At 47.7% G+C, this 15974-nt stretch overlaps 1 protein-coding gene across 3 annotated transcripts in view; it reads right to left on the reverse strand.

Annotated features, from left to right (window-relative positions):
- Positions 1-239: 239 nt before the first annotated feature.
- LOC133352798 (protein kinase C epsilon type-like) overlaps positions 240-15974 on the reverse strand; it is an 80056-nt gene continuing 64321 nt past the window's right edge. For 2 of the 3 annotated variants that reach the window (XM_061568704.1, XM_061568703.1), the window contains exons 13-16: positions 11128-11266; positions 8540-8728; positions 7342-7488; positions 241-5908 (exon numbers count right to left, since the gene is read on the reverse strand). In XM_061568704.1, coding sequence (XP_061424688.1) covers positions 5765-5908; positions 7342-7488; positions 8540-8728; positions 11128-11266 — 619 coding nt within the window. In that variant the 3' untranslated portion in view covers positions 241-5764. Of the gene's footprint in view, positions 5909-7341; positions 7489-8539; positions 8729-11127; positions 11267-15974 lie in introns of all 3 variants that reach the window. The other variant, XM_061568706.1, reaches the window with a different exon arrangement.

Genomic DNA, 15974 nt, shown 5'->3' on the forward strand with positions numbered 1-15974 from the left:
GCCTCCCCGGCAACGATGTTTACTCCACACCGCACCAGGTACTCATTTAAGGCTGAGTCGACGTAGGAGAGGCCCATGACCGATTCAGATAATCGTCACTGCTGTTGGCCATGAGTGGGAATATAATAATTGGCTCGTCCGGGTTCGTAGCGCAGTGCGCTAACCACTCCCCCACCACTCCCCCCCCCCCCCCCACACACACAGGTACACAGACGAAGAAACCCCGCGTTTTGCAAATAACATTTATTTATTGAACAGTCACAGTAGATATACGTGGAACACGTTTACACAGCGGCACACACGATGTTTATGTTCACACATATTCAATACACACCTGCATGGGAGTCGATCTTATTAATATGGGGGGGGGGGGGTACGGGGAGGAACTGTACAACAAACATTAGATTTTTTTTTTAAGCCAGAGAGACACGGAGGAAATTAAATTTATATATTTATATTTCACTCGACGCAGCGACTTCAAACACGTATCATTATGCATATATAATGTAATTATATGATACACAGCTATATACGTGAATTGATTGTTTACCATTAATAACAGGGGGCGACGGACATACTTTTCTCGGGGAAGAAATAAGATGGGGTGGGGGAATAAGGGAGGGGGGGGCACATGTGGGGTCGCTAGAGAAATGTCGAGGGGAACACTGCATTAAGATATCACAAATACTGACAGTGGAGGCAACAGTTACATTGTCAATATACAGCGCCGGCAGCAGCAGGCTCCTTTAGTAATGCATGCTCGGAATAGCAGAGGATGCGCGCGGCGAGACGGCGGCGATTCTGCGTCTCTGCTGTTGATGTACGGCAGACAAGGTAAGCTCCGTGTAGGTAAGACGGCGAAGAGCCACCGTCTACGGCACCCACAATCGAGCCATTCATTGAGCGTGCGAGCCAACACGGAAGCGACACTTTTCTCACGAACAAACGGAGTCTCTTTAAAGTTGCGACCTAACACTAAATAAAAACCCCACAAACGGCTCTTATCTTGTACATAAATATCTAGGCTGTGCGTCCGATACGAATGCGTAGCGTTGTGAAAAAATGTTATTGAAAAAAAAAAACAACACTTTAACCCTCTTGTGCAATGCGTGTCCAATGTGGGGGGGGGGGGGACAACTACGAAACAAGTGGATATCCGACTGCTATAAAGTTATACGAGAACACTTTCACACCGCCGACATCTCATCAGAATTTGTTTTCTAATAACTCACGCACGAGAGAGTTACACAGTTACGATCATGTGCGTCGCTGCGGCAAGCTATCGTCACATCAGACACTTCATCAACGCGCACTGATGTCACGGAAGTGCTACGGCGATGGACTTGCTAGAAACTTGAGAGCATTGTTTTCCTTCTTATTAATGAAGTGGTCAGACTCCTGCAAGGCAAGAGTCGGTACACACGCCTACATGAACGATTCGTTTTTTTTTGGGGGGGGGGGGAGTTGCATCTGTGTTCGGCGTACGTGCGTCACGCACGTGTATACACACACACGCGCGCGTACTTGTGCGTGCCACAATATAGGCACATATACCACATGCATTATTGGCTCAACGCCAGCCATGCACGCAGACTCTTACGACAAAAGCGCGCCGGGCTAAACTGCTCACAAATCCTGCTATAGAGGCAATACTCTGCATGGATTTCGTGCAGAGCAAGTGGCAGCAGACACTGCAGAGAACTCGGTTAAAGTGAAGACACAAACCACGAGGGGCTCTTGTCGTGTAGCTACACACCTAGGGTTGGGTCACCCGCAAGTCACTTTTAGAGCCTTTTGTAACTCACCAATGAAGCGTAAAAGTCAAGTTAAGTGGGACCGCAAAAGGCATGCACAGCCGAGGTGTGTGGCTATACGGGCGATTTGTTTCATGGGTTCAGTCTTTCTTTGAGAAACTGCCTGCCCAGTGGCGTGTAACCAGAAGACGAGGTCCATTACCACTGCTGTTATTATTAGCGTCAGTCAACACTTATAACTGAAAATATACAGCAACTTATGACACGCTGCTACATTCGTTAGTTATAAGGGAGAGTTAATGACAAGGTTTGTCAATTATTTTCAACCTGCAATGACATAATTATATATATACAGCGTGTATAAAGACTGGGTCATAAGCTATAACAAATGTGCACATGTTGAACATTTGCTATATAAAACGCCGACTCAATGTTGATACACGTGTCTTTGTTGTGTAGCCGTGTACACACAGACGAAATAAAAAAATAATGTCAAAAGTGAACGGAACATTCTGTAGGTCGCTTGATTGCTTGATTTTATAGTTTTTCGTCGTCGTTTTCTGCATTAAACTCCGAATGCGCACACATACCCACCACGACGGCGATGGGGACGCGACGGGCACACGGGATGCAATTGCATTCACCGACGTTGAGGAGTGTTTGTTATCGAGTGTAACAAAAACAAAACAAAAACACACAAATGCAACCGGGGCACACTAATCACGCACCCTGGATAAGACCTCTCATAAGACCTGCCGACCTGTCTAATCTACGCGCACATACACAACGGACTTCTTTGCTCCCCCCCCCACCAAACACCCCTTCTGTGTGCAACTCGCCGCTCAATGTGACCCGAGCTAAGCGACGTGAATTATCACGGGGAAAACAAAGAGCCTCGTTGTCCAAAAGCCGTCCCGCGATTAACGATTATTAATATTTTTTCTTATTCTTCCTCCTCCACCTCGGTGCGCCGTGTAAATACGTTGACCCTCAAAAACAACAAAACCCCCCCGAATGATAAAACAGAAAGACGTAACGGCAGCTGAGTTCCGTAAACAGACAGCAGCCGCAGGGGGGTGGCGGGGGGGGAATCGATTGGACCGGCAATTGGAGGGGCCACCGCCTCAACGTTGCAAACTTCACGCGGGGATCGCGGTTTAAACAACTTGCCAATGCAGCGACGTGACGCGACGTTACGACGAAGCGGCGAGGGAATGGCGGATCTCCAACCGTGGTGTTGATACAAACGCCGTGCCCCCCCCCCCGCCGTCCGAGAGACCTTCATCGGTGGTGGGGCCGGCGAAAGGTGGGTCGGGGGCCTTCAAAAAACGCTGAACTGTCAAAGCGTCAACAAATCCATCACGACGCCCCCACCGCCCGCCCGCCCGCCACTCGGGAGACATTATCGGCCAAGCGACCGACGACATAATTGCACAGAACGGTTAATAAATCGGAGGGGGTTCCTTCCTTTCATCTTGAAAAGTGTTATCTTAATCGGCTGGCTCACGGTGGAATAAATAATACGGTCAGTTCACGTGTGTGCGCATTAGCGGAACTGTTGGTCGGCAACAACAGAAGATTCCACGAGTACAGGAGTTCTTTTGACATATTGGCTTGCGTGTTATTGGAATAATCTTGTTGTAGTTGTTGCAAAAGCCAAATATTTAGATGCATGTTGAACTTATTTCGCACCTGTGCTAATTGGAGGTGCGGGGGGGGGGGCTGACAACAAAACAATTAATCCGGTGACCAAATCACTAGGAATGCAGCTGATCTCATGCGATTTTAGCAGCTAAGCAGGATTTGAATCTGGTTAGTGCTTGGATGGGCGATCACCATGCATGGATCGGGTATCCTGGGTCTGCTGTGAGGCCACAATATGGATAGCAGAGGGCAGTGCAACAACTTCCATTGTTGTACTGCACTATGCCCCAATGGTTATGCTCCCCGCATTCGCCAACCCTCGCTGACCAACATCAAGTGTGGACAAATAGGCCCCCCACGAACCACGTGTTGCGGGGAGGGCTCCAGTCCAGCAGTGGAGTGAATTGTGCATGCACAGATAATTTAAATAAAATCAATACATCAAAAAGCTTGTTTCAAATATCATGCGTGAACACTATCATTCTGGTGAATTTTCATCTTTAAAGAGAACCTGTATTCTCTAAGTGGTCCTTGCACTGTACGCAGCACCCTTAAAACACACACATTCCGGAACAAGCACATTCCGGGGGGGGGGGGGGGGTTCTAAACAGCATGGGTTTGCTGGCCTAAAACAAGCAGCTGGTGAAACCACAACCACAGTGTCACGTCAATAAGCCCACACCATCCATACCAAACACGCTCTCCAGAAAACCCACACGGTTTCGCCTGTCTGTCTGTCGGCGAGCGACAGGTACGTTTACATCACAGTTACATAACCCACGAAACCACCGATTACCGTCATGCGCCACTTACAGAAGCCCCGTTTTCGTCTGGCGGGCAAAGGCTGACAACCAGCGCGGCACGACGCCGCGCGTCTTTTCGAGAGTAACAAAATGACGTACGCAACGAAGAAATTTGATTTTTACGTAAGTGTCGACTAATAACTCTACGAGTAAGCGTTAATTTAAAATAATATATATGTAAAAAACTACGAAAAAAAAACCACGATAACTCTCCCACCATCTGCACGCCACTCAGAGGAGGGGGTTAATGTGGAATTTAAGCGGAGATCTCATTAAGATTTTTTTTTTCAAGGTGGAAAATCAAACTTGCGTGCAAAAACTTGCGTGCAAAAACGTCGGTGGATGAGAGAAGAAATACTGCCGTCAATTCACTTCATCGGAACACCCTCGGTGTTTTTTGTTGTTAAAAACGTCACGTTTCCAAGCCGACGCATTAAAATTCATTCGTGCAATTACGTGCCGAGTTACTACACTGAATGTACGGATACGCACGCTGAACTTCTTTCGGACCGTGCATAGCCAACCGTGCTAATCGGAGGTTGCGGGTGGAGGTAAAGGCACGGGTGGGTGTGGGAGTGGGTGGTGGGATTTTAAAATAGCGCCCCCACCCGCACCACCCACACCACCCACCTCTACCCCCCCCCCTACTTTCCTAACTACAATCTACTCTGTAACACAACACTACTGCTCTGGAGTGCCACACCACGAACGAAATGATGAGTGTAAAATGGCAAGACTTTTTATAATACAGTGTAACCATCCTCCCCCTCCCCAACCGATCACGGTAGGCAACCGCCACACGTCGTTCCACTTCAGGGTCAAGTTTCCTGCTTACAAAAAGGGGGGGGGGGGTGTCATAAAATAAAATCGCATAAATATTTTAAATAGTTAATTGTGTCAGTTTTACAGCGAGATGCGTTTCTGCGGTGCTTTTGCGCCCATCAATCTGTTTTTTTTTTTTTAAACCGCCAGGAGACGCATATTTTACCGGAGGAGACACACACGCACACGCACGCGCGTTTGCTTGCTACTAACACTATACAATTAAAATAACTGTGAGGGAAAACAGAACGCCCCCCTCGGAACGTTTCACGCAAACACATTGGAGCGTTTTGAGTCGCGCACATCAGTAACAGAGCCGTCGTCCGTTTTTTGTTTTGTTTTCCGTGCAAAGGTAGACGCTTACACGGTCTACGGACAGGAGTAAAGAATAAATAATTAGTATTCTTTTGTCGCTGCATCAGCAATATTACTTTTATAGCGAGCAAATAATTTTTTTTAACGAGAATCGTTAAGGACTCCGGTAGCAAGTAACACACCTCCAACTTGAAGAGCTCTCGCGTGCCCCGCCCGGCTAACTGCCCGTCAACAACCCGGGTTCAATTTCACTGCGATTCCCGCTAACTTTTTGTTTGCTGCAAATAAATAAGATCTCAACACCGTCACGTCTGTCAGTGAGCAGACGCCACCTCGCTTGAGCGATGGGGGAGGGAGGGAGCGAGCGAGCGAGCAAGCGGACGGGCAACCGAGTGATTCCGCGCCACGTCGCTGGCAAGTCGACGGTCACTGGGCGTCGTCCTCCGAGAAGGAGAAGCCGCGGAACTCGTCCTGGTTGATCTGCTTCACGACGCTGCTGTCCACCGGCGTCAGCAGCGGCTCCTCGCGCGTGAAGTCCTGGTCGAAGTTGTTCACGTCCCTCTTGGTTTTCTGCAGGCGGGTGGGTGGGTGGGTCGGTGAGAGAGACGGTGGCAGGAGAGGGGGGAGGTGGCGGGTGGGGATGAGAACCACTCGAGGTTGGAGCAGGGCAGGAGGAGAGAAGCGACTATTAATTGCACGTGACCCGCGGCGGGACGGTAGGACGCGTGAGGAATTGTCAAGGCTGCAGGACAGGGTGATTAACCGAGAGCCAGTTCATTTCTCCATTGCCCCTGGGCGGGTGTAAAATTAGTATTTCCCAAGCTGGCCGCGGCCGTCACGTGCCGCAAAACGTAGGTATGCGAAATGCGCAAACAATTTTTTGTTTGCTTCTTCATCAATCAATAACAATGACACCAGCTGCGCCCACCAGGCCAGCTCGTTTGGTCACTCCGCGCGCATTTGCATCCGTGGGGTGCGGAACACGGATGATGTAGAGCAGGTAAAGTGAGACTGCTAAACCGAAAAAACACCACACGGGGCTGCTTGAGTGAGATAATCCTGCTTGTCCTTCCACAGATACTAATTTAGCCTCTTCTCACCCCTGGCCGGTGCTTTAATCAACAAGGCCCAAGCGTGTCCTTTCTAGACCGCACCCCACCCAACAGTCCGATCAAAGAAAACCACCAACATGCGAAATTGCCAAGCGCCGAGATCAGCACGGGGCCACGCTTTAATAACGGAGTGCGTCAACGAGCTGGCCGGGAGGCTCGGAGGTCAGAGGACCAAGCCCCGCATCACCGAGATCCCGAGGGCTTATAATCCGGGCAGTCACCTGTGATTAGACCGAGTTTTCACGCCAAGTGATACGACGGTCTCCCCGCCCAGTGACCAATGGGGCAGCGACAGAGAAAAACCACGATGCTAAATTTGATTCCGCACTTAAGCTGTGCCAAGTTCCAGCTTCTGAGAATTTAAATATCGGATGGGCCGTGACGTGACGGGCGTTACTCCTACCTATGGGAGGGGGAGCACTGCCCTCTCTGCTCTGGTAGACCAGAGTTTACTCAAAGGGGGTCTCAGATGTGGCTCTGCGATATCAAGATTCCGCGTGTCATTTTCAAACACGAATGGATAGCTTCATGGCCATGACACCGATAAGCGCAATCCGGATAACAAAAAAAAAACATGTTCCTGAATAAAAACAACAATGCGCGTCATCAAAAGCCGGTGGGCGTTGTTGTTGGTGCCGTGGGGGTTGTTGTTGGTGGTGTGGTGGGTTGTTGTTGGTGGTGTGTTGGACGTTGTTGTTGATGCGGTGGGCATTGTTTTTTGGTGCGGTGGGCATTGTTTTTGGTGTGGTGGGTCATTGTTGTTTGTGTGATGGGGCGTTCTTGTGGTGTGGTGGGCGGTGTTGTCGGTATGGTGGGCGTTGTTGTCGATGCATTGGGACATTGTTATCGGTGTGGTGGGAGCGTTGTTGTGGTGCGGTGGAGTGTACGTACGATGCGGGGCTTGAAGGGCGGGCGGATCTTGCGCTGCTCAAGGAGATCCCAGTCGATCTCGCGGAAGAACGAGTGGCGCTTGATGGCCTCCTCTCCCCCCTGAGTCACCACGCAGCCCAGCCGCTTATTTGGGTTCTTGGTCATGAACTGCACGCGCAGATGGGGACGGTGTGCAAACAAATTCAATATAGTCGAGATTTTCTCGTCCACTTTGGCAGAGGCGTTGAATGTTTAAAGCCCCCAATAACCCGCACGTGTAATCACCGTTTTGGGTTGTGTTTTTAAGCAAGGCTATGCACGTGCCCTGCGTGACCAAAAGAAAATGTTCCAAACAATTTCATGTACAGAAAGTCACTCATAAAACTGGCATTGTTCAACAAGCACGAAGGTAGATACGTGGAAGAAAGCAACAGAAAAAAATACACTTTTGCCTCTCAGACGCATCTCCCAAAGCCACGTGTGAAATTTACAATTGGCGGCTCGCCACGACCATATTGCTGCCACCACTTGCCAACCTAAGGATAGCTACAGGGGACTGCAGCTGTTGAATCTGCTCCCTGATCACAGCGATTATCCGGGAAAACGTATCGCGATTTAAGAGGATGTTGAAAACTCGCCACTGTGAAACTTTGCACAGTACGCAATGATGCGGATAAATACGAGTTATTCTACGGGTGAGATTATTATTCTGCGTATACGTATGCAGAATAATAATCTTGTGATGCCATGTGTGCTACTACCGACGTGCAGTGCTCTGTTTATTCGAACTATGAACATCCTGAACGCGGCATTTGGCTAGCCATCGAACAAAGATGATCACGTCATCGACCACTTTCAGATGTGCTTCTCAGGCCGTCTGGAACACTCTGCCTTCCGATATTAGGACGCAACTGTTGAGCTATTCACTTTTAAATATGGATTGAAATCGAATTTCTTTAAAATAGCTTTTTGTATTTGTTGTCCTTCCCCCGCACCTCCGATTAGCACGGTTGGCTACATACGGTGCGAAAGAAGTTCAACATACGCATTCGTTATACACACGGGTTCGAGGCATGACCACGAGAAACAAAACGACGAGGCATCGGTGCGCGACGAGTTGAGCTCGTGGTGCCGATCGGCAGCTTCGATTGACTATGGGGCGCACGGGACAGAAGCCGGGACGCGGTATAACGGGACGCTGGGCCGGGCTGTTACGCACGTCGCGCAAGATGGACACGGCCTCCTTGCTGAGCCACACGGGGTAGAGGACATCGTCGTGCAGGATCGACTCGAAGAGGTCGTCCTCGTTGTCGGCCTCGAAGGGCGGCTGCCCGGCCATCATCTCGTACATGAGCACCCCCAGGGCCCACCAGTCCACGGACGGGCCATAGTCCAGCTCCTGCAGGATCTGTGAGCGAGAGAGTTAACGGTCCACTGTGACAAGCGCGATCTAGTGTTGGTTGCATGAATCTCTCAAGTGAACTTTTCAATTCGGGTTTAATCACACCGTTGTAATCAAAGGGATTTTTTTTTTTTACAAACAGGCAACAGGCAATTTAAGATTACAAAAACGAGTTGTTTAATTCTATAGAATATAGAGAATCATTTCAATTTGTTGAGAAATGTTTTAGACAGTAAGCAAACTGAATCAATGCCATGTGTACCATTTCTAATTTACGGCATACATTTGCTTACACAGTTTATAAACTTTAGAAATTTGAACTCCTTAACCTCACAACCAAATGCACACAAACTAATCTTCAATAACATAATCTCACAACGTGCTGCGACAAGCACTTTTCGCTTCTAAAAAAAAAGTGCGTAATGCACTTAATGCACGAATGAGAAAATCAAAACATTTTCTCTTACCACTCGAACCTTAACCGACGGCGTAAGTGGATACGAGGCCTTAAATGGGGTACACGTTGCCGGGCGGTTAATCCACAGTGGTTGTTATCCGAGACGGCACACAACATGCGCACGACGCTTGCATAAAAGCACAACGATGACACGTGGTGTACCCGATGCCTAATCTCGCTACGAGGATCGAGAAAACGGGAGGAGGCGGCGCGGGTGGATATGCATCAGCACGAGAGAGGGCTTCGAATTACAAGCTCGGGAGCCAACCTTTACTCGAAGCAAGCTCACCTATTTGGCGAGGGTCGGCGTTGGGTGTAATATAATATTTGACACATGCTTATTGCCAATATATGTATATTCAAATTAATACCTGATGTGGCGTGTAAACATCACCACCGGGGAGACAAAGCCAGCCGGGCAACGGTACTGGCCAACCCATCCCTACCTCGTGTGCCACAGTGCCGGCCTTCATAGGCTCTCGCTATCAGCACTTGCCCCAACTGCCTGTTGGTTGCTATACGGGGGATCTTTGTCTTTGTGTGCAAAGGCACCCGTGCAGAGGGCCAGGGCCTTGTCACGCTATCTGTTTAACCCAACGCAGGCGCTGGAGGACGCACGGCCGTGCGGATGTTCACGAGCATTTGCCGGCGTCCGTCGTGGCCCTCCGAGAGGAGAAGGGGTCAAGGGAAACATAATCTCGACGTGGAGTGAAAAAGCAGCGCGAAAAGATGACGCGGCGCATTTGCTCCCTTGTGGCAGCCAACAGGCGGAACCTGCATGGAAACGGTTTTGCCGAATGTTGGGTTTGCATGCAGGTGCTCCGGACCGCGGCAAAATTCACGACAGACATCTGGGTTATATAGCAGCTGATGCGGTTAGGTATTATCAGGGTTAGAGTTAGGCAGCTCAACTCTCGCCGAAACTCATTTGGGCATTTTAAGCAAAAACCGCCACTTTTTTCAAATTTTCTTGCTGTGGTTTCCACACCTGATGACGATTGCTTGTGTTGCAATCGAAACGTCGTGAGAATTTTATTGTTTAATTTTTATTATTTTATTATTTCCATTCTACGTGACTTTACCAAAAGAACCAAGAATATAATTTGGGCATGTAAAATAAGAATAGGTTTTACGCTTTCTGGCAATAAAAGAGGTGTTAAGATGTTCAAACACTAAACAGATTCCTTTTGCAAGGAGTCAAGTAAGTATGCATTGGCCACACATACTTGTGGTGAACATGCAAACAAAAAAGGTCCCATGATATCATTGGGCATATCTACCGAGCAGTTGGGGCGATGATATCGGCTTGGATTTCAGGATTGTAGGATAATTGGAGTTGGGGGCGGCGATGGCTTGGGGAAGCCTTTAGCCAACAGTGGATTGGATTGATCACGGCTGATGATGATAATGAGGCATGTAACGCCCTCTCTCTCCTTTGTGATTTCTATGACTTTTCACAACGAATTGGAGTGGGTTTAAGAAGCAATTCTGTTGAGCCTCATTTGTATTGTCCGTGTACGCCTGTGAACCAGCGCTTTGGAGGAAAGGATTTCTGGATGAAATATAAATTCATGAACTCCTAAACCCAATGGCCTGTGATGTAGCCAAAATATGACAGGGCAGCTTGTGTTCTTGATTCAATCTGTTTTGAGCTTGGAATGTTATCCTCTCTATGCGTGGTGGCTCTTCCTCCATGTACTTCAATTTCCTCCCTCACGAAAAACACTTACAAAATGAAGTTGGCCTAAAATCTCAATGCAGCAGTAACCTACAAACAAATAAAGTGTCCTGAGACTTAGCAAGGCTTTTTGTGGGCAAATAAAACATCATTATCATTATTAAGATTTCCCAAACTCCATCCTGCCAGTTTGGCAACATAACTTGCCGTGTGTCACCTCCAGCAGCGCACGGAAGGTAAAAACACAAGAGGCACGGGGATTGACCGTACCTCTGGGGCGATGTAGTCGGGCGTTCCGCAGAAGGTGGAGGTGGTGATGCCGTTGAGGATGCCCTCCTTGCACATGCCGAAGTCGGCGAGCTTGCAGTGTCCGTCTGCGTCGAGCAAGATGTTGTCCAGCTTCAGATCCCTGTGCGCACAGGGCGAGACATTTTTTTGAGTTAGGTCTCGTTAATATAATGTGTCGCTAAAACCCACCACCACCCGATACAGCCAATTAAGCAAAACATGCATATTAGTTACTACACCGGTGTGCTGAACTCATAACTAATAGACATGTTTTGTTTCCGTGATGAACTTTACTTATTGGCTGAGTTGGGTGGTGGCAGGTTCAACGACACATTTATATTTACGCAATCTAACCGAAAAAAACCCACTTCTATTATGCATAACCGATGAACACATTTTTTTTCATGAAGGAATGTGTTTTTTAGAATGACAGACTATGCAGTTAGTGAAATCACATTCCAGACCCATGTATGGAACATGACGAGGCTACAAAATAACTTCATTGTGTCGACTATAAATTCTCTAAAAGGCCAATGCGACAGGAGTTGCGATGAGATTTGCAGCCATCCTGCATTGTTGTTAAAACGTTCAGATGATACGTCAAACTCTCCATTATTCTTCCTGTGACTCCTTAGCCCACAACAGCGATCCCACACCCCCTATCAATAGAGTAAGCGCGTATCGCTCTGTTTTTCTTACACACGCACATAAGGATAAGCAAAAACGCATTCTGGCAGAGTAGGACGTGACTTTGAGTAAAAAAAAAAACATTATCATCCGACGAAAAAAATACTCCCAACATAGGCTGCGCGTAAGACCCACTTTTGGGCAGATGATGCCCTTTTTTTTTTATATAGAGTGGATGTTTAAAGGGTGTTTCCGGCATCCAGTTGGTGAGTGAAGAGCAAAAAAAAAACACACACTTGCCTGTCCTAATGTGAAGCCTGAAAACAAAGCCTTGACCTCTCGCTACTCCTGCCCATGACAATGAACTTGACTACCAAGGAATTACTGCAAATTTCTACGTTTCATTTTATTTTCAGAAACACTCATTTTAGACGCCCCGCAAATGTTTTTGCCGAGCTAATTCTGCGATTGGGGTGGCAGTGGTGGTGGGTCGCAGCGGTGTCGCAGCGATCAGTGCACTGCGTTATGAACACAGTTTTTCCCAAGTGTGATTCCTGGCCAGGGCTAACACCAGTGGCGAGTGATATCCGAGCCGATCCTGGGCACTCCCTTCTTTCCACAAACCCGCACTGACACCGGCGTGGTTGAGGTATGCTCAAGCAATCTCCATGACCGACATGGCATGGATGACGAGGCCCTCATCCAGCAGTGGATTGAAAAAGTGCTGCATATTACTGATAACAAATATTAAAAACTTGCTTCCCCTTTGTGCTTGTCTCTCGACTCTCCCCCCACCGCCCCCCCCCCCCCCCCCGTGTGACTTCCACTGTCAAAACATCCTGAAATCTTGCATCATCTGTTTTTTTTATTAATGTGTGTGGCTGATGTTCCATGGCTACGGAAAGTTGAGTCCGAAACATTTTGGATGCTTCTCCGTGAATAATGGCATAAAAGAATACTTTGATATTAAAATGCAGCCACTTCCATCAGTAAGAAACCCAAAAAAAATAGCACGGCAGTATTTAGTTTGAAAAATGTCAATGTCATTATCAGTGCATTACCAATATTTCACTGCCTTTTTAACATGTAAACAAGCATGCACACTAGGCATATGTGGTATATTGAGGAGTGATGGGTGCATTGGTGAACACACTGTACTTTGAACTCTGCGAGCAATATTTGCACAGGACATCCCATTCACCAACTGATACGGACTCGCGTCAAGTACAGCCAAACAAATCTCATCATGCTTACATTCAGCAGTGGATTGACAAAGGCCTGTAAAATGTAAATGTTTTGCAATTATAGGTAGCATCAACTTTGTATTAGCATACCGAACGAAGTTTCATTTGCATGTTACTTGGTTCAGCTAGGTTGGAAGCTGCTAATAATGATCATAATTTGTTTACAACATGTTCTGGATTCAGTGTTCCAGTTCACATGCATCCCAATCTCAAGGCATAATTAAAGCATTCAAAGAACTGCCCGTATTTCAGAACATTCAAATTACATTTGTAAACTCTGAATAAACAGTCCGCGAAATAATGTTTGGCCATCACTGTTTATGGAATAATTTATCAGCATGCTCCATTGGCGGGAGAGAACTTGGCATGCAACCATACTGTCAAAAGGCACTTTTTACAGATAATTAATTGATGATTAAATAAACATATGATTCTGACTAATAGGCAATATAATATTTTACATATGCTTGTTGCCAAAATACGTATATATACACGAGTGGGCTTGAGCAGCACACATTGCAAGATGGGATGATGGCCAATGAGTGAGACTGGCGACGGAGTGTCAGCCAAAGGATGGAGTGCATCCAAGAGGACGACCACAGATGAGATGGAGCGATAAGATCAGGTCACGCACGATGGATCGCAGCGGCATGTGTGGGGAGACCTTCATCCGTCAGTGGATAAGACAGCGGTTGCTTATGATAATTTTAAAGACCAAAACAAAAATGATACGTGGGAGGAAAAGCACGACTTATTGTCGCCGTGCCTCAGATCTCAACGTGCAAGTAGTCATGTGCTTTTAATCATGACACCGCCGTCATATGTACAATTCCTGGATCGGTAAGGTGCCCTCCACAAGCACAGGCAATTTGCAGCAGTTTCAACAGCTGTTGGCTATTTACACAAAACAGCAGTTCGGGGCATTAACACCGACCCATAATCAATGCCCCTACCGCCACGAGAAGCACCACTGCTCCCAGAAGTACTGCCGCCACCACCGCCGCATTCTCACGCTATAAAAATAACCCAGCGCGTACGATTACACGGACCTCTCTCGCCAGAGAAATCTGTTACCAATACCCGACGTGACCCTGACCAGGCACAACTAGGGATTAGACCGACTTTACATCTGACACAGATTGTCTAACATCGACAGTGCTCCACTCCAGGCAGCAAGCAATGTAACGAAGATAATACAACATGTTATCATTTACAGCCCCTTGTCAATCAACTGTTGCATGAAGGTCTTCCCAATGATGTGTAAGCCAAGGGGGTATATTTAACAATACTTCACCACGCTGATTAAAGTGGGTGGAAGGTGGGGTGGTCCCAGGACCGGTTCAGGTTGATACTCGCCACTGATATCAGCCATCGCCAAGATTCAACTCAGGGTCAGCGGGGGTTCATGGCGCAATATAGCAACTACTGCGCCACCGATCGCACTTTCTGTAGAGGTTCAGTATAATCCATTGCTATGCTGCCGTTCCTGTCTGGCCTACAACACCAGGTTTTCCCAGGCAATCTCTCCTATCCAAGAGCTCACCCCCCCCACCACCCCCGAGTGAGTTGATGAATCGTCTAAATTTGGGGTCATAATAAAGTTGAAGACTACAAAAAAATCGTACAAATGCCTTTCATCCATCTTGTTCCCAGTGTATTGTTCTCTCAGTTGACATAAAAACTTAACTCCATCTCCGTACAATTTTTGCGAATCGGAATAACCGATTCTCATGGGCATGTTGAGTGCGAGTTTCTATTTAAATAAAAAAAAACATATGTATGGTTACATGCCTTCAGATTATCTACTGAAATTGGGTACATTCAGGGTGATTTGGTCATCGGCAATATGGTTGCGAGGAAAAGCAGTGCTGCAGTTGTTTGAGTACTGCGCTATTAACCAAGCGTTATGAATTCCACTACCGGCCACAACTCATATCAGTGGGGAGTGACGTTTTGACCGGTCCTGGGCACTCGCCCTGTCAGTTCAACGCGGTTGGCTCCTGGACAGAGAGGGCTGCTGCGCCACGGCACCCCAGGTAGTCTCCGGGCCACAGTGTGCAGGGACTCGCTTTGTTCTCGGGTCAAACGCCCATGTTCCTTGCACATTCTTTTGGAACAGGGTGGGTACCCAAGAACTGGACTCCCTCCCAGTGTCCGAGATACAATGGGAGCGGCTGTGTCCAACAGGAAGCCTGAATGCTCCCTGCAGACAGCAAAAACCTGGTCACACCATGCCCTTGGTGGAGACCCCCGCTGCTTGCACTCAAGGTGGGAATGGGTGGAATTCGAACGCTACATGTAATAGATAGCCATGATCACAATGTGTGTGAACTGTAATGCAGAAGAACCATCGTTATGATAATGAGCAGCCATGATCAATCCACTGCTGCATGAAGGACTCGTAAAGCTGTCGCCATCCTTCACGCTCCCACCATGTAACAATCCGCCTCCCCGCACCTCCGATTAGCCCGATTGGCTAAGCACGGTGCGCAAAAGGAGTTTCAACGTACATACATCCGTACGAAAGAAGTTCAACAACATACACACACGCAAGCTGCTTTTATCAATATACCTCGACGGTGGATGTCATCTCGGACGTTTCCTCCTTTGGCTGCCAGTTGTTTGGATCGCCCACTGATAGTAGAATACCCTGCCAAAACCCACTAACTTTTATTCACAGTCAATATGTCGCTAAATTTCTTACAATGGTCCAATGTGTCCCTCTTTCTGTCTCTCAATGCAAGTAAAAAAATGCATCCACGCTACTTTTCAATTTTTTGGTTCCCATTTTGTTTGCCACTGATGTCCATGTTTCATGATCTGGCCACAAATGATAGCTCAACAAAGTGGACTTATCACGCGGACATTTTTTGCGGATAAATCATCTCAACGCGTGCTCCCCACGTGTGGAGGGTTTCTAAATGTGGAGGGAAATTTAACGACAGGGTGGGTGCACTG

Source organism: Lethenteron reissneri, chromosome 41, assembly GCF_015708825.2.
Source record: "Lethenteron reissneri isolate LAM-NWPU_2019-01 chromosome 41, ASM1570882v1, whole genome shotgun sequence".
NCBI classification, from domain to species: Eukaryota; Metazoa; Chordata; class Hyperoartia; order Petromyzontiformes; family Petromyzontidae; genus Lethenteron; species Lethenteron reissneri.